Raw genomic sequence first — 26,729 nt, forward strand, 5'->3', positions numbered from 1 at the left:
AGTCATACTGTGTCTCTGTGAGGTCATTTTGTGTCTCTTTGAGGTTTGTTGTACAGATTCACAAACTAACAAACAGTTAGAAGTTGTTGCATCTGTCAGACTCCACAGTGAGTCTGCAGGAAGCACCACACCAGAGAAGGGATCAGCCTCAAACAGGGAGGGCTTTTGTTTCGTGGTTTTTGTCTTGGACCAATGACACACACACACACACACACACACACACACACACACACATGCACGCACACATACATGCACTATGATATAGGGCAGCTGCACGGCTCTAAATCCCATCATTGGCCTGAATCCTGTTGCTCTGCTGCATGTGTCGGCATGTGAGCAGCCGCTTAGCCCCCCCTCACACACACACACGTACACACACACACACACACACACACACACACACACACAACCATCCTCCTCCTCCATCAGGCTCCCCCATCTCTCTCACCCACAGCTCCCATCAGCCTCCTCCCTCCCTCAGCCCTCCCCTCCCTGCTCTCCGCTCTGTTTACTCCTCTGGACCAACAACTGGAAGCTTTAGTTCATCACCATCTATTTACTCTAAAAACACACATTTCTCCATCCGTCCAGCGGCCCCACCACCGCCACCACCTGAGCATCATGCGAGCACTACTGGAGAGCAGCTGGATGAGGTTTGGACCGGCAGGAAGGGGCTCGTACGACTGGGTGACAGGACCTCCTCCAACACAGGAGAAGCAGGTGTGTTCGGGGTCGTCTGTGTGAATCTGACAGTATATTCACCTCAAACCCTCTAAAATCTACCAAAAATATTTAAAATCAGAGGACAAAATGTTCCTTTCATGTTGTGTTTCTGCTTGTTTCAGAGATTAATTGAAGCTACGTGTTGCTGATTTCAAGTAAAACAAAACACATTATACTTTGACATCTGCAGCATTATATAAAATTTAAATATTCTGCATTATTTTGTGCACACGATGCCTCTAAAATACGAGATATATTTACAGACTTTCATCTCGAAAGCAGCTATGAAGAACATGATGTGCCTTTTTGTAAAGCTTGGCCACTCTGGCATTAAAATAAACCAGCCAGCTGCACTTTTTAATGTGCTGGAGTCAAACGTTTAAATACAAAGTCGACCTTTTTAATCTCAAGTTGAAACTTTTAAAAAGAGTCATTCAGACACTCACGCCGATGTTCAGATGATGCTGTTGTCATTTTCTTAGTGCTCTCTGGTGTCTGCAGATGTTTTCCTGTAGAGTTTTTATAAAGTCTCATCTGTGATGGTGAAAAGTAACTTCATGTATTTACTCAACCAGAGATAGAAACCAGTTTACGACCAGGTGTCTTTGCACATGTGAGGAATTTGTGTTTTGGTGCATAAATCAAGTGCAAAAGTCAAGAGATATAATATAAAATAGAAAAATGTGAAATAGAAAATATGACCCAATAAGAAATAAGTAAAACGTATAATAATACAGGCTCAAGGAAGGAATGTGAAAAAAATTAAGTTCACAGAATGAAGTATAAAGTATAACAAATTATACATTATACACATTATATATCTCCTGTATTTGGGTCCACCTGCTCTGCATCACAGACCAAAAGAGGTTTGTAAAGTTTAAATAGTGCTATCATTTGCATACTGTACAATATAATGTCAGAGTTTTGCAGTGTAAAATGTAGAAATGACTGAGGCATCTTGTTTTATATGGCCTCAAATTTCTTATTTTTTTCTGACAAGGAAAGCAAAACTGTAGATTGTTCATTTCGTAATAATGCTAAATTATCATTTATTATTACATTCTAATAAAGAACCAAAAATGGAGTTCAGATGCAAGTGTATCAAGTTTGTTTGTTTTATTGTTTGCTTGTTTTCTTTCTTTCTTTTCCCAGTTCTTTTTTCTGTTTTTCTTTTTCTTTCCTTTGTTCTCTTTTATCTTTTATTTCTGTCTTTTTGCTCTTTTTCTTGATTTTTCTGTTTCTTTTAATTATTTCTTTCATATTTTTTTTTCTTTTTTCTGATTCTTTCTTTATTTTTCCTTTATTTTTAATTTATCTCCTTTGTTTTCTTTTATCTTTTCTTTCTTTCCATTTTTTATTTTTACAGTTTTCCCCTTTTTTCTTTCTTTTTTGTTTCATTTTCTAGTTCTTTCATTTTTCTTTGTTTTTCTTTCTTTTTTTCCATTTTTATTTTTCTTTCCTTTGTTCTCTTTCATATTTTCTTTCTTTCTTTTTCTGTTTTTTTTCTGTTTTCTTTCTTTCTTTCCCTGGACAGTCTCATCGGAGGCCTCAGCCGTTCAGGAGGGCAGCAGTGTGACACTCAGACAGATTGAGCATTAAAGCGGTGCGGTCCTGCAGGGGACCAGAGACAGTCTGCAGGGTGCTGGCTCATCCAGGCAGCATTAACTAATTGCTAGAAAAACTGAGACGGGGGGGATTTGGGACGCTGTGAGCGGCTGTACGCAGCATGTTGTTCCCTCACAGCTGGAGGGGAGCAGGATCGCCCTTCTTGTCTGGATCAGACTCAGAGTTTGTGATGACGAGCAGCAGATTTACAGGAGGATCACAGTGAATCTGTGACTCAGAGGCTGAATCTGACTCAGTTTGTTGAACTTAAACTTGTTTTTATTACAGAACCTCTCTTTTTTTTGATGTATTGTCAGTTTAAGTATTGATTATGACGATCACTGGAGCCTCAGTGCTCAAAAGTGACTTCGGTGTCATTTTATGGCCTCAGAGCTCCATGTGTGACCGCGGTTAACCCTTTGAGACCTTGATAGTCTATCAGTTTACTTGTGCAGCATTCAGACATTTCTCAAAAGCATTTCAGCCTCTGACATGTGAGCAAATCGGTTTGATTTATTTCAAAAACATGGAGCAAAAGGCAATCAGTAATTTTGCAAGAAACGTTGGACAAAATGCAAGCACTTTGTAAAAGGAAGAAAAAAGAGAGAGGAGGAGAAAACTATAACAAAATGGTTTAAGAACTAGAGGAAAATGTCATTAAAACTACAGTTTTAATTACTAAAATTATATATTTAAAGTTACAGAAATAATTTATTTTATTTTAAATGGTTTGTTGTATTGTATTTCATTTTATTTTATTACATTTTAATTTATTAATTTTTTTCCTTGTATTTTTTTCCTATGTTTTCTAATTTTGCTGTTTCTCAGGTAAATTTCTTGTAACTTTGTAATAATTTCTTGCCAATTTTAATGTAATTACTTTCTTGTCAAGTTGCTCATTGCCTTTTTTCATCTTTTTATCTTTTGGGTCTAAAGGGTTAAAAATAGTCTGCGCCTCCATCTGTCCTGTCAGTCTTCTTTATGTGCAGTTTTTTCCCCACGATACTCATATATTACATCATTTTAGAAACGTTGGTATGATGTAAAACATGCATGTAGAGTAAAAGCAGAAACGTCTTTAAATGGGCTCCTGCAGCTGCAGCAAAACACAATAATAACAGAAAAAAAGTCATTGCCACTTGATTCCTTGTGCTAGATGTCCTCCTTTCTCCATCACCTGAGTGACACACACACACACACACACACACACACACACACCTGTTTCCACTTCCCTCATCTGCTCTGCCTTCCTCACCTCCTCACCTGCATCACCCACCTGCTCCCAGTTTCCTCTGACTACAGCCTCTTGCTCCTTGCTCCTTTGCTCCTTTGCTCCTTCATCATCACTGTTTCATTGTGGTAAACTCCTGCTGCCTCAGCTGTCTGTGTTCATGTCCAATCCCTGTTGTCCCAAACACCAGCACTGACAGACAAAACTCTCAAATCAAAGGAAAATGATTTGTTTCTGAGTCTTTGTTTCTCATTAATGAGATCATGAGATGCTGCGTAATCACTAGAAAAAGTAATAGTGGGGATGCACGACAATATTCATTTTAAATATCCTCAGAAACCCCAAACCTGCAAGTTTGTTTAAAAGGTATGTTACCTTTAACCCTTTGAAACCTGTTTTTTTTTCTTTCAAAAACACAGGAGGAAGGCAATGAGCAACAAAAGAAGAAATTACAAAAAAATATAAGTAAAGAACAAGAAATTTGCCTGAAAATTAGTATGTATGAAATAAATAAATAAATTAATTAATTCAATTTAAAAAAAAAAAAAGAAATGTCCCAATAATGACCAATAACAAAATGTGAAAAAAAAGAGCAAGAAAATTACCTGAAAAACTAGTTAGGAAAAAAAGGAAAAAAAAACAGGCAAACAAGACAAGACAGGAAACATGCTTTAGAAATGTATATCAATTCTGTAACATGTTTTTGAAAATGTAATTTGATAACTTTTGATAAATCCATTTTTTCCCTAGCTTTTTCTTGTTTGCCCAGACATTTTTCCCTAGTTTTCTTAATTTAATTTAATTTGTTAATATTCTCTACTAGAAATTTACTAGTTTGTTGCAGTTTGTGAAACATCTCTCACCAAGTTGCTTATTGCCTTTTTTCAGCTGGTTGCAGTCTGCATCTTCACGGCTTTGTTCCCAAAATCTGCCACACTGGACTTTTGCTATTGTTTAAATAAACCTGGAACTTTTGGGGCAGCTGGATTTAGTTGAAAATGCAGAATTTGAAGACCAAACCATCTGCTGTCAACAAAGAATTTGACGGTTAAAATATTTTTGCTTGAAAACAAATTCAAAAGTATCCAAGAGTTTTATCTCACCTGGTTGTTGATCTCCAGGGCTTCAACTGGAATGAGTTGGACCCGGCGGAGGACAGAAAGACGGAGCTGGTGCTCTACGTCGCCATCCCGATCGTCTCCGTCCTCCTGCTGGCTCTCCTGGTCGCTCTGGTCTACCGCCGGTGGTCCCGCAGCAAATTGAGCCTGGCCAGCATCATCGCTCTGGACCTCCAGGACGCAGAGGGCAGCGCCGAGATCCTCTCCTCCCTGACCAGGAACGCCGAGCGCCACACCAGCACCAGCTCCGACGGATCGGACGGAGTCTTCGTCATGGTCTACCTGCCCCCGCCCTACGAGGAAACGCTCACCAAGATCACCCGCGCCGCCAGCCTGTCCAGCTCCAAAGACGTGGAGTCGATAAAGATCGAAGACCTGGAGGCCAAGCTGTGTCCGGAGCTCAGGGCCGGCGGCCGATTCGTGTGACGCTGCAGCGCAGAAAGACTTTATAGCTCCAATATTTGGTGTTTTTATATCTTTGTTGTCTGTGCTCTTACTGTTTGTAATCACTCAACTCTGCAGCCTCTTTTAGATCGTAGTTTTGGTTTTAGTGCACATTTACTGTCTGCTTCGGTCTAAGAACTCATCAGCCTCGTTTCCAGCAGCAGCAGGAAGCTGTTTTCATCAGACATGCTCTGGGTGGGTTTCCGTTAGAGATTTGCACAACTTTTAAGTGATATTTTTGATAAAATACAATCTCGAGATGTTCTGTGACTTCTCCTCTGGTGATAACGTCCCAATAAGCAAGACGATGGATGTCCAAAACCTTAAACTGTATATAAAGATGGACGACGCGTCCCCACTTACTCACATGATGCTCCAGTGAAGCTAAAATATCCACGATACGGCCGCTGCCATCTTGCTCTGATGACATCATTTGGAGCCTGCGTCTACGCCATAGCAGCCTCCACAGTGGAGGAGTTCCCACCGAAACACCCGTCCGACCAATCGCGAGCAGCTTCATTGAATGCAAGCGCATGGATTGACTGTCACAGCTGTCAATCACAGCAGAAAATTCCTTTTTTGTAGAATTGAATAACTCATTAAAACCGAACTTACCAATAAAAAAATCAGTTGAACAAACATCAGAGTGATGAGGACGACCTTCAACGTCAGAAACCATATTTGGGAAAAAATGTATTTGGTCTATGACCATTCACTGACACAGAGGGGCAGGCTTTATGACCTATGCTGCAGTCAGACACCAGGGGGCGATCCAGACTGAAAAGCTTCATTTTGGGGGAGCTGTCATGTCGTCCATCTTCATATAAAGTCTATGTTCAAAACATCAGCAGCTTCATTTCTATTGTACCAAACTAGCCGTCATTATTTCCAATCCAAGGCCATGTAGGCGTGTTATGGAGCCATGATGGAAAGGCGAGCTCCTTATATGTGGAAGCGGCCACGTATGAGGGATTTCTGGGAGATGTAGTCCACGAATTGTGGATTGAAAACTTCCGGATGATCCGCTCAACTTTCTCAGAGTTATGTGATGCAATAACAGCTCTTGTAGCTCCTGCTGCATCATGAGGGAGCCAGTTCCTACTGACGAGCACAGAGACACAGCATCATGTGACCTAGAAAAGACGAAAAAGTGTTTCCATTGCAGTTTTGCGAAATATGACTTTTTTGAATCACCTGAAATACCACCTCATGCATAACTTTTTTTGCAGTAAAAAGGTTTTTTATTTCTGATTGACATGTTTCCATTAGGCATATTTTATATTCACAATTTCAATTTGTGCAATTTGAGGGTTAATGGAAACCTCCTCCAGCAGCTCATTAGCCAGATATTTCCCAATACCAGAGATAAAGGACAAAGTATGTTCAACACGTTCTCATCCCGACTCCTCAGATATCACCTCTGAGGTCAGGCTCCAGGTCTCCTCCTGCCGTGTCACATTCATCATGTCTGTTCAAATGTACATTTCTGCTCGTTTCACGCATACAGTCTATTTCAAAATAAACTTAGAAAGCTGGTAAAACACTTGTATTTACGTTTGTTTCCTTGTGCAACAAAAGCTCATGGTGAAGTTTAATAAAAAAAAACCCATTATTTATCTCAACATTCAAACAAACAGGTGAAAGTCAAAGTCAGCTTTATTGTCCATTTTCCATATGTGTAAGACCCCCGATGTAAACATGCGAGTACACAAACAAAAGAACAGAAAAGGCATAATAAATAATAAAATGACAGTTAACCCTTTTCTAAAAATATTACTCACACTCGTATCGCTCTGCACAAAAAAAAATCTAATTTCAAACAATATCATACATTAATATTATTTTCTACTTTCATTGACTTCATTCATTTCATTGAATTTTTTAATCAACACCTGTCCTGATCATAAATATCAAACATTCATTCATTTTCAGAATTTAATCCTTTAAATGACTATTTTTTTGTCATGATGCCATTGTGTTTATAGATAAAAAACAAAAACAAGAACAGGGAAAAGGAATTATTTCAACATACTATATGCAAAGTATTTTTTTTTTTGTGATGATGATGATCACAGCCTGGGATATATCAATAATTAGAAACCGGATTGATTTTTATAAATACATTTTTTTTGTGTCAAATACTCACATTTATACCACTCTGCACATGAAATGTGCTTTTCCAAATCAGGCTATAAAAAATTATACATTCATATTATTTTCTACTTTTGTTTGTTTATTTTTTTCCTTTCTCTCTATTTTTTCTATTTATCAGGTAATTTTCAGTACTAATGTCTTGCTGATTTCTTGTGAAGTTGCTCATTGCCCTTTTTCGTGTTTTTGAATGAAACTTGCTCAGGCTTAAAAGAGTTAATGACAGTTTGATCTTGATTCCTTGTGCTATTTTCCTTCCATCCACCAGATGTCCTCTTTTCTCCATCAGCTGACACACACACACACACACACACACACACCTGTTTCCACTTCCCTCCTCTGCTCTGCCTTCCTCACCTCCTCACCTGCATCGCCCACCTGCTCCCAGTTTCCTCTGATTACAGCCTCTACAAACACCAGCTCCTTTGCTCTTTCACTCTTTTGCTCTTTTACTCTTTTGCTCTTTTGCACTTTTGCTCTTTTGCTCTTTTGCTCTTTTGCTCTTTTGCTCTTTTGCTCTTCTGCTCTTCATCATCACTGTTTCTTCGTGGTAAACCGCTGAACTCCTGCTGCCTCAGACTGTCTGCATTCATGTCCAATCCCTGTTTCCCCAAACACCAGCCGTGATAGAAAAAAACCCAAAACTCTGAAAGCACTTTCAAACTAAAGGAGCAAAACTTTGTTCCTGCAGCCTGACTCTTTAACAACAAACAGATTTTAATCAGATTAAAATAAAAAAAAAACAACAACTAAAAATTGACCCAAAACTAAACTACAAACATCAGTGACAAAGAATGGAAAAAGAAATGTGCCTTTCAAAATCAAGCATTGAAACATAAAATACATATATTATATAAATACATATATTATTATCATATCATAATATTATTTTCTACTTTTGTTGAGTTATTTTTTTTAACCTAAATCAGTCCTAATTGTGAATATGAAATATTCTTTTTCTTTATTTTCTTTATTTCAACCCACAGGGTTTTTATCATGATGCTGCCATGTTTTAGATGGAAACACACACACACACACTCACACACACACACACACACACACACACACACTCACAGCTTGGGATTTATGAATGGAGCAACCACATTATGAATTAGCAACAACATTTATTTTTTAATACAAGTATTTTTTATGAGCTGTGTCAAATACTTTCACTCGTCACGCTCTGCATACAAAATGCACTTTTCAAAATCAGGCTGTAAAAATATCATACACTGATATGATTTTTTTCGTCGTTCATTGAATTTATTTTTTAAACCACCGTCAGTCCTAATCACAGTCTGGGATATGTCAGTGTGTGAGTGTAGCTGCTGACAGTCTGGGATATGTCAGTGATCAGCAGCTACATTGACTGTGACAGGTCACCTAGTGGAAATAGCATGTATTTCCTCCATATGCCAAATATGGTCAAAATGACCTCATCAGGTGGAAAATAGTCAAAATGACAAATTCAGAGTCAAAAGCTCAGAATGACACCCAGAAATAATACAAGTCCTGTTTTTCTGCTCTGATGGCTGTGGGATCAAAAATGTCAGTTTGAATGGGTTTCAATGGAGCATTTTTGGACCTGAACAGTCTGAATATTTGTCAGTCTTCCTTATGTGCAGTTTTCCCCACTATACTCATATATTACATCATTTTAGAAATGTTGGTATGATGTAAAATATGCATGTAGAGTAAAAGCAGAAACATCTTTAAATTGGCTGCAGCTGCAGTAAAACTCAATAATAATAGAAAAATGTTAGTGACCTGATTATTTTGGAGGAAATTCCCTCATCAATACAAATTGTGACACTTTTTTGCCACAGTGCTGTTGGGCAGATTTTATTTTCAGATGATGGACACAAACACTCAACAATAAATGCAACATGCTTCACTTTATTATATTGAAAATCAACACTCAGCGAAGTAATCAGAGGCGTTCACGTAGACGCAATCATCCTGGAAGATGAGCTTTGCCCTGCAGATAAACAAAAGACATCAACAGTTCAAATATTGTTTTTGTGAAGTATTGATTTCATGATTAAATGGTCATTATTTAATACGTTTCTTTGTATTTAAAAGGCAGATCATAAAGCAGTACATGTTAATTCAAGATTACATTTTCAAAAACAGATGAAGATAAAACTCACATTTTTATTATCTCCTTGCTGTGACGTCCCCTGAAAGCTTCCTCACTGTGAAAATATTCACAATATAATTATATATTTTTAGCTCACAGAAACCAAAATGGATTTTCTGACATAAAAACTTAAACAACTTTTAAACAGCGTTTTAGTCTTTTTTTAGCCTACTGTTCTTGTTGTGGTAAAATAAGATAAAATGGGAATACTCTAATAAATTACTTCAAATTTTTACAATATTTTCATAAGTCCCAGACTCTAGATTTTTCAATAAGAGAGAAGAAATACACCATATCATTTTAACAACATTTTGTGGAAAATCAGAACCAAATTATAATTTTAAACACAGCACATTTATATGTCTTAAAACAAAGATGGAGAATATATATCAAGTCAATTAACCCTTGGAAACCTGGGCAAATTGTCTCAATTTCTTTCTTTGGAAAACATGTCAAGTATGAGCAGCTTAAGAGGAAATGATCCAGAAATTAGAGAAAAAAAAAAATTAAAAAAAGAAATCAGAAAAAACTAAATACTAAATACAAATTATGTGAAAATTATGTGAAAATTAGCAAAAAAGGAAAGAAACCAAACAACCAACCAAAAAAAAAACCAAAACAGGAATAATAATAATAATAATAATAATAATAATAATAATAATAATAATAATAATAATAATAATAATAATAATAATAATAATTAATAATTGGAAATGACCACAAAAAAATTATAGAAATTCTGCAAAAAATACTTAAAATTATTAGAAATATAGAAATATAGGGTTCTGAAAGAAAAGAAAAGTGATATCAGTCCAGGTTTCAAAGGGGTTTTTAAAAAAACTGATTTAAAAGTTAACATAAAACAGTTACATTTAACAATAGTGAAATGAAAGTGTAAAAAGTGAGTAACACATAAATCAGGTGTAATTGTCCTCAAGATTATTGTGCAATAAAGTCATTATGAACAAACCTTTATTCAAAAATAAGTCAATGTGAATCAAGAGTGAAGTCAACTTCAAAAACCGAACTTACAGAAGATGGTTGATGATCTCGAACACGCAGTCGATGTCATTATCCACGTCGTCATCAACCAAGTCTGGAAAGAACACAAGTTTATTGTTTTAAGATCAAAATGCAAAAAGAAAATGTTTTCAAGGTTCAATGTGAAAGATTTGAGAGGATTTAGTGGCTGAATCTGAATGTGCTGCGTGTGTTAAATGTGCCGTGTATAAAACTAATAAGTTAAGAAAATAAAAATCGAACGTGAATTCACTCAGATCATTAAATGGTTAAAACTGTAACATTATGCAATATTTACCAAGTGTGTGTGCAGCTTCACAGGTGTGACGATGAGATGACGCGTACAGAAGTGAACTCACCTCTGCAGTCGATCCCACAGATGTTAAGTGAAGGAGTCGAGCCGTCGCTGCAGACCAGGTGACTGCTGAGCTGGAAGAGACCGTACAGCGTCCAGACCTCTGCTGGTGTGGCCCTGGTGGGCTTGGTGGACCTGGTGGGCTTGGTGGGTCTGGTGGGTCTGGTGGGTCTTGTGGGCCTGGTGGGCCTGGTGGGTCTGGTGGGCCTTGTGGGCCTGGTGGGCCTGGTGGGCCTGGTGGGTCTGGTGGGCCTGGTGGGCCTGGTGGGCCTGGTGGGCTTGGTGGGACTGGTGGGTCTGGTGGGCCTGGTGGGCCTGGTGGGCCTGGTGGGCTTGGTGGGACTGGTGGCTCTTGTTGGCCCAGTTGGTCGTGTAGGCCGGATAGGCGGTGGCTGCCGGGCGTGCCTCCTCCTCCGGCTGTGTGACTGCATTGTGCTTGAGAGGCCCCCAGACTGGATGAGGCCGATCATCTCCCAAAAACCAGCCCCCCTCTCCTTCCTACTGGGATGATCCTCCATCCCAAGAGTCAGCTGATTCTCCGCACTGGTGTTAAAACCGGACGCCATCTCTGCATGACAGACAACTGGAGGCGATATTTTTGTCAATTTTAGTTTTAAATTATAATTTCAATTTCAGTTTCAATTCCATCTATAAAATCCAATATCACAAATCATAATTAGGCCTGGAGGGCTGAACAAAATACGACATGGACCCTCACAGCGGGGAAGAAAAAGTCCCCCTCCAAAAAAACCCTTTAATGGACAAAAACGTCTTAAATGTGAATTTCAGAAGCAGTACAATAGACTTCACAGTATCTGAAGTAAAAATCACAACCAGTACTTATTAATGATAGCAATATATTTTACTTTTAAAGGTACTCAAAGACACTTAACAAAAGTAAGAATAGATTATAGAAACAATAAAATAGACACAGCATTAAAGTTTATATGACATTAACCCTTTGAAACCTGGAGTGATGCCACTTTTCTTGTGCTACTTTCAATCTCCACCACTAGTATTTTAAACCTTTAAACCATTAGTAGAAAAGGACAAACGCAAGGACAAAACAATATTTATAGCTATCATAAATTTTAACTTTTAATTAATTTTCAGGTATTTTTCTTGTACTTTTTAAAACTAATTTTTGTGCAATTTTTCAGCTAATTACTTCCTTCGTTGTTCATTGCCGTCTTCCCACTTTTCTTTTTCACATACATACGTACATACATACATACATACATATATATATATATATATGTGTGTGTGTATATATATATATATATATATATATATATATATATATATATATATATATATGTGTGTGTGTGTGTATATATATATATATATATATATATATATATATATATAATCTTAAATTATTTTAACTTAACTTTAACTTTTAATTAATTTTCAGGTATTTTTCTTGTACTTTTTTAAACTAATTTTTGTACAGATTTTCAGACTTAGTTGTTGATTGCCGTCTTCCCATTTTTCTTTTTTTTTTTCTTGAAAGCGATCAACCCACCTTGCTCAGATTTTAAATGTTTCATTACAGATTAAATTAAATACACATTACTTACTCTTGGCCACTATGTCCTGAACCAGCATGTTTTCCTTTCCTTCCTGCAGGTTGTTAAACGCCTCCAAAAGTTCACATTTTGTCACATTTCGCCCCTCAGCCGGACTGCAGCCCAGCAGAGACAAAACCAGCAGCACAGGGACCCTCATCCTGCCGCAGCTCTGTGGGAGCATGATGGACAGTCTTTATATATATGTGCTGTCTGCAGATGTGCAAATCAAAGACCCTGCAGCTTTTGTTCCCTGCAGAAAAGGCCGCTCCCACAGAAACAGGGCTCAGGACGTTCACAGTGCTGTGAAACATACATACTTTGCTTTTGAGCTCTAAAAAGGTCAGCGAGAGAAAAATGATCCATCTACCTGAAAACATCTTTTCTCTCTCACAGGTTACGCCTTCTAAAAAGAGCTGAGATTGAAAACCAGATGAGGTGAGACAATACATCTTCTCACGTCATCATAAGACAGGATCAGGTGTCACCGCCGTCAGAACGACAGCAGTGAATGCACAGCGTGTGGGAAATAAGAGGACGCTGGTTCCCCATGCACAGGTGTCATGTTCAGCCCGACAAAGACAACAACAAAACAGAGAACATCATCAACACGAAGGACGAGAGGGAGAACAGAGCTCCACTTTCAGGGAATATTAAAATAATAAAAATGTCAACTGGTTGCATGTGAAGGACAGACTTTATTGCAGAGGAAATAAAAGAAAGTGAGCTTCCTGCTGTCACAATGCCAAGATATTTAACCAAGATACTTAATGTTCGGATCTAAATGTATAGGTTATATAGGGTTTTTTTCTTAAAAAAAAAAAAAAAGGACAGGCCTAGTAATGATATTTTAAAAAGCCCTGGATCTTATAATCTGTCATTCTGTTCATACATCTTCCTTTTATTTCTTTGTATTTATTTCATCTTTTGATTCATGTTTTATTAATTTTATTTTATATTCAGTTTATTTGTGGTTTTATTGTTTTTATAGCTTCTGTTATTTTTGGTCTATTTCTTTTGCATTATTTTATGTTGACCTCTTATATTGTGTAACTTGCATTATTTGTCTTCTGGTTTTAATTCTATTCCTATGTGAGCAGAGTTATAATAATAATAATAATAATAATAATAATAATAATAATAATAATAATAATAATAATAATAACAACAACAACAACAACAACAACAACAACAACAATAATAATAATAATAATAATAATAATAATAATAATAATAATGATGATGATAAGGATAATAATAATAATAATAATAATAATAATAATAATAATAATAATAATAATAATAATACAAGGATCCCCCTGGACCTCAGTGTCTTCAAATCCCTGTAACGCCCCTGCTTGACTTGAGGGCCGTAATCAGCTTTTGAACACTGTAGAGGAGGAGGCGTTTTCAATCTACACATCAGAATAGAGACGTTTTTAGAGTTTAAAGCTACAGGTGGTAACTTTTATAAAAATAACTGTCGTATTTGCTGAAACTGTCACTTTATTCTGTAACAAGTACATGAAATAAAGCTGTGGATCTAAATAAATAATATATATAATATGTATATCTCAAAATTTAATTTAAAAAATTTAAAAGAAAGAAAAATAGATGTAAAAACTCTGAATCAAATAATCTCTTGGTTTGTTTATGCATTAGAGCCCTCAAAAATAATATGATGTCGCTGATCAAAATCACAACTATTTTAAATGTTTTTGCAACGCTAGTAAATACATTTTAAGTTTATACTACTTACTTAGTAATCAAAACTTTGAGAAGCCCAGACCTAAGACTTTTTGTTTTAACACAGTCTCAAACACAAATAATACAGCAAACAATATTTATTAGAAGATAGCAGATAAAAAAAATTAAATAATTTTTTTTTTCTTCACAAAATGATCACTTTAAAATGCTAAATTAATATTCAAACAATATAATCAAAACTATTCAATACTGAGATACATTTGGCATTTCAATTTCAATTTCTGGTGATTTTAGGCAGCAAATTCATCCAGAAAATGAACAAAATAACTTCATTAAAAGAAATTTCACTGATCAGTTAAAAAAAGTGTAAGATGCTTCGCAGTGTTTGAGAAATGTGGTCTAAAAATCATTTTGGAATTAGTGCTGATCAAGATGAAGAAATCACTGTTGGTGTGAAGTCCTGCAGGTGGAAAATGTGTCAGCTGCTCACACACATTCGGCGAAGAAGTTGCGGCTGTGAAAACACCGGTAATTGGCGAACTTCACCATTTTCCTGTTGTGGTAAAAAAAGTTTGTTAAAACAGCAATTATTAGTCTGTCAGTAAGCAACACATTGCCCCAAAATGTTATTGTTTTTATAACTTTCACTTTTTGATTTCAGCGCCTGCACCTCCCTGCCTGAACACAAACTTACTTCCAGTAACCAGTCTTCACGATGCAACTAATGTCATCCATTATTGTGTCATCGTTGAACGCTGCAAGGGTAAAAAGGAACAGTTGTTCATATGCAAAACATCAGAATTATTTTCTTCTTTTCTCAGCATGAATCTGGTTTAAAGACTCACCTCTGCAGGCGGTATTGCACAGGTTGTAGGAGCGGTGATAGCCTGAGTGACAGAAGTACCAGTCAGACAGCTGGAAGATCCCGTAGAAACCCAGAGACAACGACTTCCATCTTCTTCTGGGACCCCTCTTGGATCGTCTCTTTCGTTTCCCACCTTCCTTATGTCTCTCTTCATCTTCATAGTCCTCCTCCTCATCGCTCCATTTGTTCTCAGCGCTTGAGCTGATGTTGTCCTGCATCTCCCCCTCATGCCCCTCCTCCTTGCTGTCTTCATTGCCTCCCTCTTCCAGCAGTTCCTCCAGACCCCAGTCATCTTCTGAGTCAGACTCCTCCATTGAGTTGACCTCACGTCTTCGTCTCAGGTTGATCACCTCCTGAGTCGTTGATCGGGTAGTTGCTTGGGTAGTTGATCGGGTGGTTGTTGGCGTGGTCGTCGTTGATCGGGTGGTCGTTGGTGTGGTTGTTGGTGTGGTAGTCGTTGATCGGGTGGTCGTTGGCGTGGTCGTTGTTGATCGGGTGGTTGTTGGTGTGGTTGTTGCCGTGGTAGTCGTTGATTGGGTGGTCGTTGGCGTGGTAGTCGTTGATAGGGTGGTCGTTGGTGTGGTCGTTGGCGTGGTAGTCATTGATCGGGTGGTCGTTGGCGTGGTAGTCGTTGATCGGGTGGTCGTTGGCGTGGTCGTCGTTGATCGGGTGGTCGTTGGTGTGGTAGTCGTTGGCCTGGCTGTCGTTGTACTTCTGCGTCTGCCTATCACCTTGACCAGGTCTGTGCTCAGACCGGATCTCCTATTCGCCTCACAGATAACTGCAGCAAACAAGTCATGCAAGCAGAAAAAGAAAGAAAAAGTTAAAAGAAGAGAACAATGTCAGTAAGATAAACCACATTCACATTTTACTTTGTGTTTGCAGGAATTCATTAACTCTTATCCATTTTTGCACTGTATTTTCTCAGAGTGAAAGAGTAAACCCTTTTTACGCAGATCGTGCTTCAGGGCCACAGCAAAGTCCCTTCTTTACACTGCCTTTGTATTTTTAAACAGAACCAAACGACAGCGACATCCAGCCTGTTCTCATTCCAGAGTCATCAAAAACTGCTGCTTTTTCAGTGATTTCCATGTATGATTACAACACCAAAACCCAACCTTCGCGGCAGGTGGCTTTAAAAATACAAATTCTGAGGACACCTTACCCATTATTTATTGACCTCACCTATTGCCAGGATTCTTTCCTTGAACCGTTGATACCTTCTGGGCAGGTGAAGCGCCTCCCCAAGTTTTTCTTTCAGCTCGCATTTGGAGACCACACGACCCTCGGACAGGCTGGGCAGCAGAACCACCACTGCCAGCACCACCAACAGCCCCAACTTCATGTTAACAACTTCTGTGGGGGACAATTGGAAAATCAAAAACATTACTGTATGTAGAGGTGGATGCATCAATAAAATGCAAAATTGTCTGAATCTGAAACCAATTTCCACTAAAGAACAGCAGAAGATTTGATTTACAGAAGATTTACAGTAAACAGGGTCCTCTAGTGGAAGAAGTGTTTACAACACGCTGCTGCGGACGTGAACTCAGGAACAGATGGAGAGGAAAAGCAAAACAACGAGTGGTTATGCTTCACAATATTTCAGCCAAATCCAAATTTATTTATAGAGCATATTTAAAACCAACAACAGTCGACCTAAGTGCTGCACAATAAATGTAAATAATAGTATAAAATAATAATACTAATAATAATTAGCATTATTAGTTTCTAACTTTTTTATTGTAGTTGCTCAAAAGGTAAAATCTCTCACATTATCGCTTTACAAAAAAAAAAGCAAAATACAAATTGTCAGAAAGAGGAGTCATTTTAATAAGAGACCGGTCCTTTTATTATTATCATTTTTATTTGAATTTGATATAATTGATATTTGACTTATTTTATTATCTCTATTTTTCACAGCTTCAAAAAAAGAAGTGAGGAAATTATATGATAAATATATCAATGTAACAAAACAGCACTGACGATATGGTTATAAAAATTGTTTTTTTTTAAAAAGTAGAAAATAGATAAAAAGTGTTTCTTACCACGTTCTACCAACTGCAGAATAAACTTTATTTGTTGATGGGTGTTTGTAGCTCTGTGTCTGTGGACCAAAGATGTCCGAGTTTATATATCATGACTTGAACCTGTGGACGAACCTGTCTTACTCGTCTTGTTTTGGACATCATTTCCTTGAAGGAACAGGGAAATTGTCAAAGTCTTGACTAAACAACACACAAAGATCTCTGTGCGTCCATTGTGAGAAACTGCATAACATTTCTCACAATCCAACAATTACATAAGAGTTCAACCAACACCAGAACGTGACATTTACAGCCGTCGTAGTGTTTCATATCGAGTTACAGCAACAATGAAGCAACACTGCAGAGTCTCAGCTGAACACACAGTATCACATTTATACACTGAACACAAAATTTAATGCAACACTTTTGTTTTTAGTCCTTTTTTTAAACAGGTTTAAGTTAAATATTTTTAAGCATCCAAAACATTTATTTCTCACAAATTTTACTTTATATCTAACAGGTGTAAACAGCATTGTTACCACACGTGTGCCTTGGGATGCTCACAATAAAATGACAAAAATGTGCATTTTTTTCTTGAAAAAAAAAAAAAACATTCATTAGGATTTCACATGACAGGTGCTAAAGAAATGTACTTTTTGGTCAGAGATACCTTTAAGAACCACTCAGACTAATAATAATAATAATCATTTATTTATAGATATTTTTATTTATTTATGTAGTACTTATTAAAGCATAAGATTAGAAAGCGCTTTAATTTAGATTTTAAAAAAAAAAACAGAAAAATTTGGTACAATTATATACGCATATGTTAATACATACATACATATACAAGAGTTACGTGACCAAAATAAACACAACTAATGGCATACAAAGGAAATTTATAAAAAGGTCCATCCCCCCCCAAAAAAGAGTTTTCAGGAGTTGCTTAACCCTTTAAAAATATGGGGAGAAGGCAACAAGCAACTGGACAAGAAATGACCCCAAAATTTGCAAAAAATGAGTCAAAAAGTTACAAAAAATGACCTAAAAATAATAAAAAAAAAAAAAAAAGAAGAAGAAGAAAGAAACACAAAAATAACTTCTATGAGTTACTGTTTATTTGTGTGGTTACTTAATATTATGGGATTTCCTTTGGTTATTTAATTTTTTTTTTCCTTTATCTTCTTTTTTGGTAAACAACAAAATAAATAAATAAAAATTTAGATATTTGATTTTGGGTATGTGGGTGTGTGCATATATGTTTAATCATTCAGAGTATAGGTTTAGATTAATAATGAAGCTGGTTAATTAAAATTAATTGACTTATGGAGAAGGGGTGAGATTGAATATGTTTGTACTTCTCACTCTTTATAATCAAATATGTAAACTAAGTCATCATGTGTTTGACCTTTTCTTTTGCTTTAAGATTTTTATTTTCCATAAATATTACTTTTTTGTATAATAATTTATCTATTTCATGTTTTAAATGTTTGATGTAAATCAGATTAAATCAAGTAAAATGTATCTGGTGTGCAGATCTTTGCAACACGAGGCGGTGCATCACCATGCTGCAACGTGACGTCATGATGGTGGCATGACAATAGACCTTTATTATGCAACAGACATTTTGACATTACACGGTGATGGAAAGCACAGGTGTGTTTGATATCATTAATCAAGGCTGCATTCCATTTAGGGGAGGACCTGCTGTTGTGTTACTGTGGAAAAACTCACAGTCACACCTGATGGAGGTGAGCCATCTTTAGTGTCATCAGTTTCACCTGAGCTTTTCTGAACCATCAAAACGTCTGCAGAGAAAAAGCACCGAGGATCTACATCACGGTGACCCATCGACGGTCAGTAGTTGCCCCCTCAAGTTGGTTATGACGACAAACTGTCAGGTCAAGACCCTAAAAACGAAGGTGAGCACGCCGATGAGCTTCTCTGAGACGGTTTCTGATGGTTTGTGCAGAAATGTTTTGCATGTGCATCAGTTGTTGACAAACAATAACAAAAGATAAATGAAAGAAAGAGCAGAAAAAGTAACCAGTCAGTCAACATTAATCAATATTAAACCAAGTACAACACTATATATATGTATATTTATATATATATGTATGTGTGTGTGTATGTGTGTGTGTGTGTGTGTGTGTGTGTGTGTGTGTGTGTGTGTGTGTGTGTGTTGCAGTTTAGTCAATATCCAAACATAAGTAATGTTGTTTTGATTATTCTAGATGTTTACATTATTTAGATTAGTTTTGTTTTCTTTTGCTAGTTATTTGTTTAGTTTGTTGAGTTTATTATTATTATTGTTTTGTTTAGTATATTTACTTTCTGCAAAATTATTATTTTATTTTGTTTGTTTTGCTTTGTTTTGTAGTGAAGTGGGAAATATGGGACATCCGTTGTGATAAATATAGGTAGGCAGGTAGGACCAGGTAGCTCTTTTTGCTTGTTTTTTCGATGAATAAATCAAGAAAAACGTAATAATCATGAATAACTTCTTTTGCCTGCAAACACAACATGTCCAGAGAGTATTAGCCACAATCTGATTGTTTGTCTATATATTTATATCTATTTATCTATCTATCTATAAATGTGTACCGATGAACATAAAGAAACTCACTCAAATAATAAAGTTTATTTATATAGCTAGTATTTGTTACAAAGTGCTGTACACTTAAAAATCATAAAACACACCAAATTAAAACAACACAAAAGAAAAAACGTAAGAACAACACAAAGGAATTTTTTTTAGAAAAATAAAAATAAATACAACACAGAAGGAAAATTGAATTTTGGTTGAGAAAAAAATCAAAACAATGCAATACAAGACATAAGTACAATTTCCACATATTAATAAAACAATCTATTAAAAAGAGATTATAGGAATGCTTTTGATAAAAATAAGTTTTTTAAAGTGATTTAGAAGAAGGCGGTGATGATTGTGTCTCTGCTCTCGGGCGGATCATGATCGGTCGGGCGTGGGAACGACCTGCAGCCTGACGCCGTCAGAAAGACGCTTGTGTTTGCCAAAAGCTGAGCCGGGTGACAGGAAGGACAAAGCTAACGAGTTTATCGAGTTAGATGATTTATTTTTTTGCTGTGTCACTATCCAAACATATTGGCACTGACTGAAGACACATTTTGTAGCCTCCAGGAAGTCTCATGGAGAAAGGTCATAATGAAATCTCAAGTTTAAAAACAAACAAACCAAAGAACATGTTTCGATGGTGCAGATTGCAAAATTCAAAAAAAGGGCATTGTTCAGAGTTGCAGATCAGACAGTCAGTTGACAGGCAGACATATTATATGACATTCTGACTGTATTTACCTTTCACTTTTTTAAAAAATAAAATGCATTATTTTACTTTGCTAACCCTTTGAAACCTGGATTGGCATCTTTTTTTTAACTGCATCTCAGACATCTTTCACAGGCTTTTAACCCTCTGAAATGTGAACAAATTTGGGAAAAAGTAATCAGTACTTTGACAAGAAATGAGGCAAAACACAAGAAATTTGTAAAAAGTGAAAAGCAAACAGAAAATTATTTTTAAATGATCAAAAACAAGTGGAAAATATTTCCTCCATGACTTGAATTTGTTGTCCCCAATAATAGGACTTATGAGATCATATCGGTGTCTCCACTGGTGTCCTCTCTGCTCTCATTCTCCACCGGTGTCTCCGCAGGTCTCTCCAAATGTCCGCTCCGCTCTAATTCTCTGCCAGTGTCTCCGCCAGTATCCGTTCTGGGCTCATTGTCCGGCGGTGTCTCCGCCGGTGTCCGTTCCTCTCTAATTCTCCACCGATGTCTTCGCTGATGTCTCTGCCAGTGTCCACTCCCCTCCCGTTGTCTGCCATTGTGTCCCACTGTCCGCTCGCTCTCATTCACTGCCAGTGTCTCTGAATGTCCGCTTGCTATCATCGCTATCACCGGTGTCTCCGCCGATGTCTCCGACAATGTCTCCACTGGTGTCCGCTCCGTCCTCATTGTCCTTCAGGTGATCTCAGTCTCTTCTAGGACACCAAAATGTCTCGATCTGGTCCTGATTCTGTCATTTATTAGCGTGCTCGCTGCTCACAGTAACCACTGAACACCGTCTCCCCCCTCCCTCCCTCTGCTCCGTGTGTGTGAGGGGGACATGATGAGAGGACATGGTGAGAGGACACGATGAGAGGACACGCTGGACGCAGTTTGAGTTCAGGTGTCGTGAGTCTCGGTTCTGCTGAAAGAATAAACTGATGTCTGATGTTTGGTGTAAATGTGCAGAGATCACAGCAGAGCCGTGACTTAGGGACGGTTCTGTAGCTGCTGCTTCCTGACAGTTTGGGGAACGTTCCTCTGTAGTTCCACTAGAACTCAAACACAATATGATTTTCTGCATTATTTTTGTACAGTTCAAGTTGACATAAGAGGATAAGAAAAAACAATAAATAAAAATAAAAAAATGAATAAAAAATTAAATTGATTTTGCTCTTGAAAATTTTCTTTAACAAAAACGCAATTTTCCAGGTTTTTGTCTGAAATGTTTTTTTGATGAAAATGCACAAATTAAATTCATCTGTACTCACCACATCCCAGCCTTTCAGACCCTCAGGTAATGAAAAACAAACCAAAACTAATTATCAGTTATCAGTATCGGCCATGAGATGCTGGAAATTATCGAAATTATCGGTACCGCACATGAGAATCATGAGAACGAAATTATTTCCAAACATCATTTTAAAAGCTGAAAATCTTTATTTTAGCCTACTTCTTAAATTTAAGAAATTCTGGTCCAAACATGTTGCATTTTCATACTGTAAATACGACATGCACAGAGGAAAAGACAAATGCATGAAATACAGTTATTTTATTATTCTGTTTGAATTTTATGTCCCATTTTCTGACTTTAAGTTTGTATTATTTTATTTACGAACCCTGACAGTGAAATCAGTATTGACGTCTGAATGTGTTTCATCTGTCATTCAGTGTGTTGGACAACTGAAGGACACCAAACTGGTCCTGGTAAGCCGTCTGAGGGGGACGCTGCTCCGGGACAGCAGGACGGAGACGGGGGACAGTCAGCGCTCTCAGGGTGCGGACGTCAAAACTCTGCTGGTAGTTTTCACACGGAGGATTTGGGGACTGAAGACAGCGTCCACTCTGAGGACTGCAGCATGTTGACAGACAGAGTATTTTATTTAGGGACATTGTCTTTGCTGTCAAAATTACATATATGTTTGTTTTTTATTCTTCTTTTTTATCCCTCTGACACAAAATATTTTAACAACTGGCCAGATTATGGTGCAGTTTACACAGAGTATTTTTTTTAAAAAACTTGCAGCAATATTGCAAGTTTACAAAGCACGTTCATCATCCCCAGAGGTTGAACCTGACACATTTTGGACACCATGTGACCTTTTCTCAAGAAGAATTCAACCCTTTCTTCAATTTCTTCAACCCTTTCAAACCTGAAAACTTTGTCTTAACCCTTTAAAACCTAAATGAATTTACTGGATTTCTATTAAAAAAAAAAAAAAACTTGGGAAGAAGGCAATAAGCAACGTGTTACCCAAACATTAGCAAGAATTTTTATACAAATACATAAATAAAAACAAAGCATAGGAAAATGTCCTTAAAATTAGCAACAAAAAACACCTTTTTTAATTTACTTCTTTGCAAAAGTTTAAATTTACTTTTAAAATACTCCATTACCAGAAAAAAATCTTTTAAGATTTTTAAGTTTCTAAGTAAAAGTATTTGCTTTTCTGTTAAAAGCTTTTTCTTGCAAAAAGAAAATATTTGGATCTCTATCAAATACACAGAAATGAAGCAGGCTGAGCAGAAATATTTACCCAAAATCATCTGAGTGGACAATATGGACTCTACCCAGCTGTCCCGGATATAACCCGTGGACGTCTCTCCCCAGACGAGACGCTCTGTCACAAAAAAGGCATCAAAAGTTAAAGTCCCTGTCACTCAGAGTACACTTTATATCACTTTTGTAAATGCGTTATTTTTGAAAATGATATTAATTCTCTGAAATCTGAGCAATTCGGCTTCAGCAACTAGAAATGACCCAAAACTTTGTGAGAAAATATATAAAAAATTAAAAGTAATAACAAAATGACCTGAAATTTGAAAAAGTTTTTTTTTTAAAGAAATAGTAAAAACAAAAAAAATTAAAATGTAGTAATAATTTTTTTTAAATTAAAAAAAAATTAAAAGAATCTGTAGGCTTATTTTAAACATATAATTACAAATATAGATTTCTAAATATTTTTCTTATTTGATATTTTTCCATTTTTTTTCTCTCTCTCTTTCTTTTTAAAGGCAATTTTCAGTCTATTTCTTTGGCTGAATTTTTTGAAGTTTGGAGACATTTCATGTCAAGTTGCTGATTGCATTTTTCCCTGTGTTTTTGAAAGAAGTCAAACCAACTTGGTCCTGTTTGAAAGATTTAAATGCTTGTTAAAGGTGTCAGCACAAGAAAACTGATGCTGATTTCAGAGAGTTTGACTTTAATTTTGGAGCTCAGTCTTCTTGGGTTGAGCGGTTGATGCCTCTCACTGACTTTGGCGTCGGTCCATCCAGCCGTCTGGAGTCTTCAGACTCTCTGAACTCGTGCAGCCGCAGAGCGACACCAGATCCTGCCATGGAGACAACAGCAGGTCCACAGCTGGCGGACGCCGAGTCCAGAGAGACGCCACAGCAGTGACGGAGACACCTGTGGACGAACACAGGTGAAGCTCTGCACAAAACCTGTCTCATCTTTCTGATCAGTGAACCCTCTGAAAGCAGATCAACAGCACTGTTCAGCTGCTTTTATTTAAACCTCCGGATGGTTTGATTTTCTGGAAAACAAGGGTGGACAGACAATGGGAAATTTAGCCAAATCACAAATGACAAGATATATATATTTTTTTTTTTTCTAGAGAAAACTTTTTTATTTAGCTTTTATTCAACCAGGTCGGTCCCGCTGAGATACAATGACCTCTTTTTCAAGGGAAGACTGGCCAAGAGAGCAGCCTAAGAAGGAAATGACCCGAGTGCTTAAAATGGTTATTTATATTTATTTATAGTCATTATAATTTTATATTTAAAAAATTAGAAATACTTTTAAGTTCTCGGATCATTTCCTTTTTTTTTTTTGACTTTCTTGTTGTTCTTTTTTATTTTTATTTTTAATTTTTTTTCAGATTCTGGGGTCATTTCTTCTTAACCTTTTTAAATTCTGGCAAATTGGCTTTATTTTAGCGTTCAGAGAAGAAATCCACCGTTACTATAGTTTTGTGTGTGTTTGTTTGAGACGTGATTGGATACTGAAGGCTCAAATTTTTAGCCTTAAAGGTCATAAAACTATACAAAAAATAAAAATAAAAAAATCAATATGTAGTTTGTTCTGCCGCTCACATTTAGTGTGAAAAGATCGTTTTGGCCTCTAGAGGCTGCTAATGAGATTTTTGTTTTTATTTTACATTGCAGAAAATGTTGAATCACAGTCTGGTAACAGGACAAAATAATACAAGTCAAAATAAGTTTAAGTTTAATTTAACAAGTTTAATGCCAGAGAAAAATCAGTCTACAACCTGGACAGTCGAGAAAACAGCAGCTGGTGTTTTATTTTATTTTATTGTATATTTTAATATATAAGTTCATAGAAATGAAATGAGAAATGAGCCGCAGCACAGAAGAAGGTAGAAGTGAACCTGGAAACGTGACGTGTAATGAAAGACTTTAAAGACACAACACTCAGACCTCTGTGTATTTACTGTTTTTGTATTTTAAACTTAAGCTACAAAAATTTGTTTTCCAGAATCTGAGATGATAATGAGATTTTTTTTCAATTAAAAAAAAACTTTTTAATTTTTGCAAAATCAGTCAAGTCGTTTACTGCTCTAAAATCTGTCCCACACGTCTTCCAGGTGAAAGGACATCCAGCAGTCTTACCTGCAGATGAGTGAGACGTCCTCACCTGCTGACCTGAGGGACGACTGGAGTCTTATTTAGAGGAAGTAACCCTTAAAAACAAAATGACTCAGCTGTGTTTGAAACTGCACAAACGTCCCGTCCTCTCCATGTTTGTATGTCTCTTCATTTATCTTGTCTTCTTTTCAGTTTTCATCTCTGCAGGAGATCCAGGACAGAGAAACACGACACTGCAGCACGAAAACAGAGCGAACTGACACGGGTAACCATGATCTGCCTCACACACACACACACACACACACACACACACACACACACACACACACACACACACAGACACACACACACACACACACACACTATTATAAATGATGATGGACAGATAAAACAATTAATTTAGAATATGGACCAAAAAAAAAAAGAAGAAACTGCTCTTAAAAAAAAGAAGGGTAAATATATATGTTTAAAATAAAAGAACAGGTCTAATGATAGAAAAAAGCCCAGATCTAATAATATGTCATTCCTTTCAGATTTCAGTTTTCAGTAAATGCACATTACCTGTCACACCTGTTACCATAAACTCATAACTTTTAACAAATTTTCCACCTGTAGTCAATACATTTTAATGATAGCATTTGCAAAGTGTTAATTTTCACTTAGTGCTTATAATTAATAATATTTGTAACATAAGAGATCATTGATCTCAATGGGACATAGTTTGTTAAATAAATGTTATTATTATTATTATTATTATTATCAAAAAAATAGTGCATTTAAAAAAGCATCAAAACCGAACTTTTTGGTTTTTTACTTTTCTTTTTTTGTGTGCATATTTTTTAGGTAATAGTCTTGTAACATTTTACTTTAAAAAGCATCAAAATGGACCTTTTTTTTAAAAAAAAAAAAGTATTTATTTTATATTTTTTGTTTGTTTGTCTAGCTTATTCTTTAGGATTTTTTAGTGAATTTTTCCTAATTATAGGAAAAATTATTTCCTAATAATTTCTTGCTTTTTTTGAAAGATATCAAGTCAGTTTGCTTAGGTTTTTTTTTTTAATTGTTTTTTTCTTTTTTTATTCCATTTAATTGAGTTATTTATTTGCTGATTTTCAAATAATTTTCTTGTAACTTTTATTAATTTCTTGCTCATTTTTGGGCCCTTCTTGTTATAAATCGCTTGCTGCATTTTTGTCTTATTTTTTAATAGCTATCAAGTCAATTTATTTTGGTTTCGAAGGGTTCGATTGAGAACTGATTTCACGGGCACATTTTAAAAAACCTATCGGTGCACATGCATGAACACTGTTTTTTTTTATTTGCACTAATGTCTTTACATTCCCATTTGATATTATTGAATAATATTTTTCTGTATTTTTTTTTTTTTAATAATATTTGCTGACAGTCAGCAGACAGCTCTGAATAATGTCCACAGCCTGTCTCGTTTCACAGCTGACCCTGGCAGAGCAAACCTGTTAAGTGGGTCTGATTGTTATTTCTCAGATTGTATTTGAATTAATGCAAAGCAGCAGCAGCAGCAGCAGCACTGGTCCTGTCTGTGTAGGCCTGCAGCCAGACTGGGACCAGCATCCTCAAACAAAGCATCCATTCACAGGAGGACTGGGGAGGGACAGGGGAGGGACAGGGAGGGGGTGCTATACATTTAGGTAAGCCTGAGTAAATTAATAAGAGCATAAAAAGTCTGATAGAAAAGACTGACAGCGTGCAGAAAATAAGCACGTTTGGACCGAGTGTCAGTGGAGAGGATGAGCCCTAAGAGCTGGTGTCTGCTGTGCAGGGACGTGAATTATGACTGAAGTGAATCTGGACACATAAATCCAGAGACAGAGACAGAGAGAGAGACAG

At 36.6% G+C, this 26,729-nt stretch overlaps 4 protein-coding genes across 5 annotated transcripts; 1 reads left to right on the forward strand and 3 right to left on the reverse strand.

Moving 5' to 3' along the window:
• The first annotated feature begins 380 nt into the window (after positions 1–380).
• On the forward strand, positions 381–6,662 carry LOC148190066 (small integral membrane protein 28). Of its 2 annotated transcripts, none has more exons than XM_088075022.1 (2): positions 381–720; positions 4,681–6,662. In XM_088075022.1, the coding sequence occupies exons 1-2, from the start codon at positions 622–624 to the stop codon at positions 5,101–5,103; spliced, it is 522 nt and encodes a 173-aa protein (XP_087931148.1). In that variant the 5' UTR covers positions 381–621; the 3' UTR covers positions 5,104–6,662. The 2 variants fall into 2 exon arrangements, 1 of the variants encoding a protein (XP_087931148.1); XR_015776092.1 differs by lacking the exon at positions 381–720 and adding an exon at positions 728–3,925 and having other exon boundaries at positions 4,681–4,817.
• A 1,730-nt stretch (positions 6,663–8,392) lies between these two features.
• LOC148190067 (uncharacterized) lies at positions 8,393–14,036 on the reverse strand. Its single transcript, XM_088075024.1, has 5 exons — positions 12,368–14,036; positions 10,792–11,370; positions 10,445–10,508; positions 9,423–9,467; positions 8,393–9,250 (listed from the first exon to the last, which is right to left on the reverse strand). The coding sequence occupies exons 1-5, from the start codon at positions 12,537–12,539 to the stop codon at positions 9,184–9,186; spliced, it is 927 nt and encodes a 308-aa protein (XP_087931150.1). The 5' UTR covers positions 12,540–14,036; the 3' UTR covers positions 8,393–9,183.
• Positions 14,037–14,184: 148 nt separating this feature from the next.
• On the reverse strand, positions 14,185–17,128 carry LOC148190068 (uncharacterized). Its single transcript, XM_088075023.1, has 5 exons — positions 16,976–17,128; positions 16,113–16,283; positions 14,908–15,708; positions 14,757–14,817; positions 14,185–14,615 (listed from the first exon to the last, which is right to left on the reverse strand). The coding sequence occupies exons 2-5, from the start codon at positions 16,270–16,272 to the stop codon at positions 14,549–14,551; spliced, it is 1,089 nt and encodes a 362-aa protein (XP_087931149.1). The 5' UTR covers positions 16,273–16,283; positions 16,976–17,128; the 3' UTR covers positions 14,185–14,548.
• A 4,783-nt stretch (positions 17,129–21,911) lies between these two features.
• Positions 21,912–25,662, reverse strand: LOC148190069 (uncharacterized). Its single transcript, XM_088075298.1, has 3 exons — positions 23,512–25,662; positions 22,793–22,876; positions 21,912–22,164 (listed from the first exon to the last, which is right to left on the reverse strand). Exons 1-3 carry the CDS (start codon positions 23,706–23,708, stop codon positions 21,912–21,914), a joined length of 534 nt encoding a protein of 177 aa, XP_087931424.1. The 5' UTR covers positions 23,709–25,662.
• Positions 25,663–26,729: the final 1,067 nt, after the last annotated feature.

The sequence above is a fragment of the Plectropomus leopardus genome, chromosome 3 (genome assembly GCF_026936395.1).
Source record: "Plectropomus leopardus strain MGB_pleo_1.0 chromosome 3, ASM2693639v1, whole genome shotgun sequence".
NCBI lineage: Eukaryota > Metazoa > Chordata > Actinopteri > Perciformes > Serranidae > Plectropomus > Plectropomus leopardus.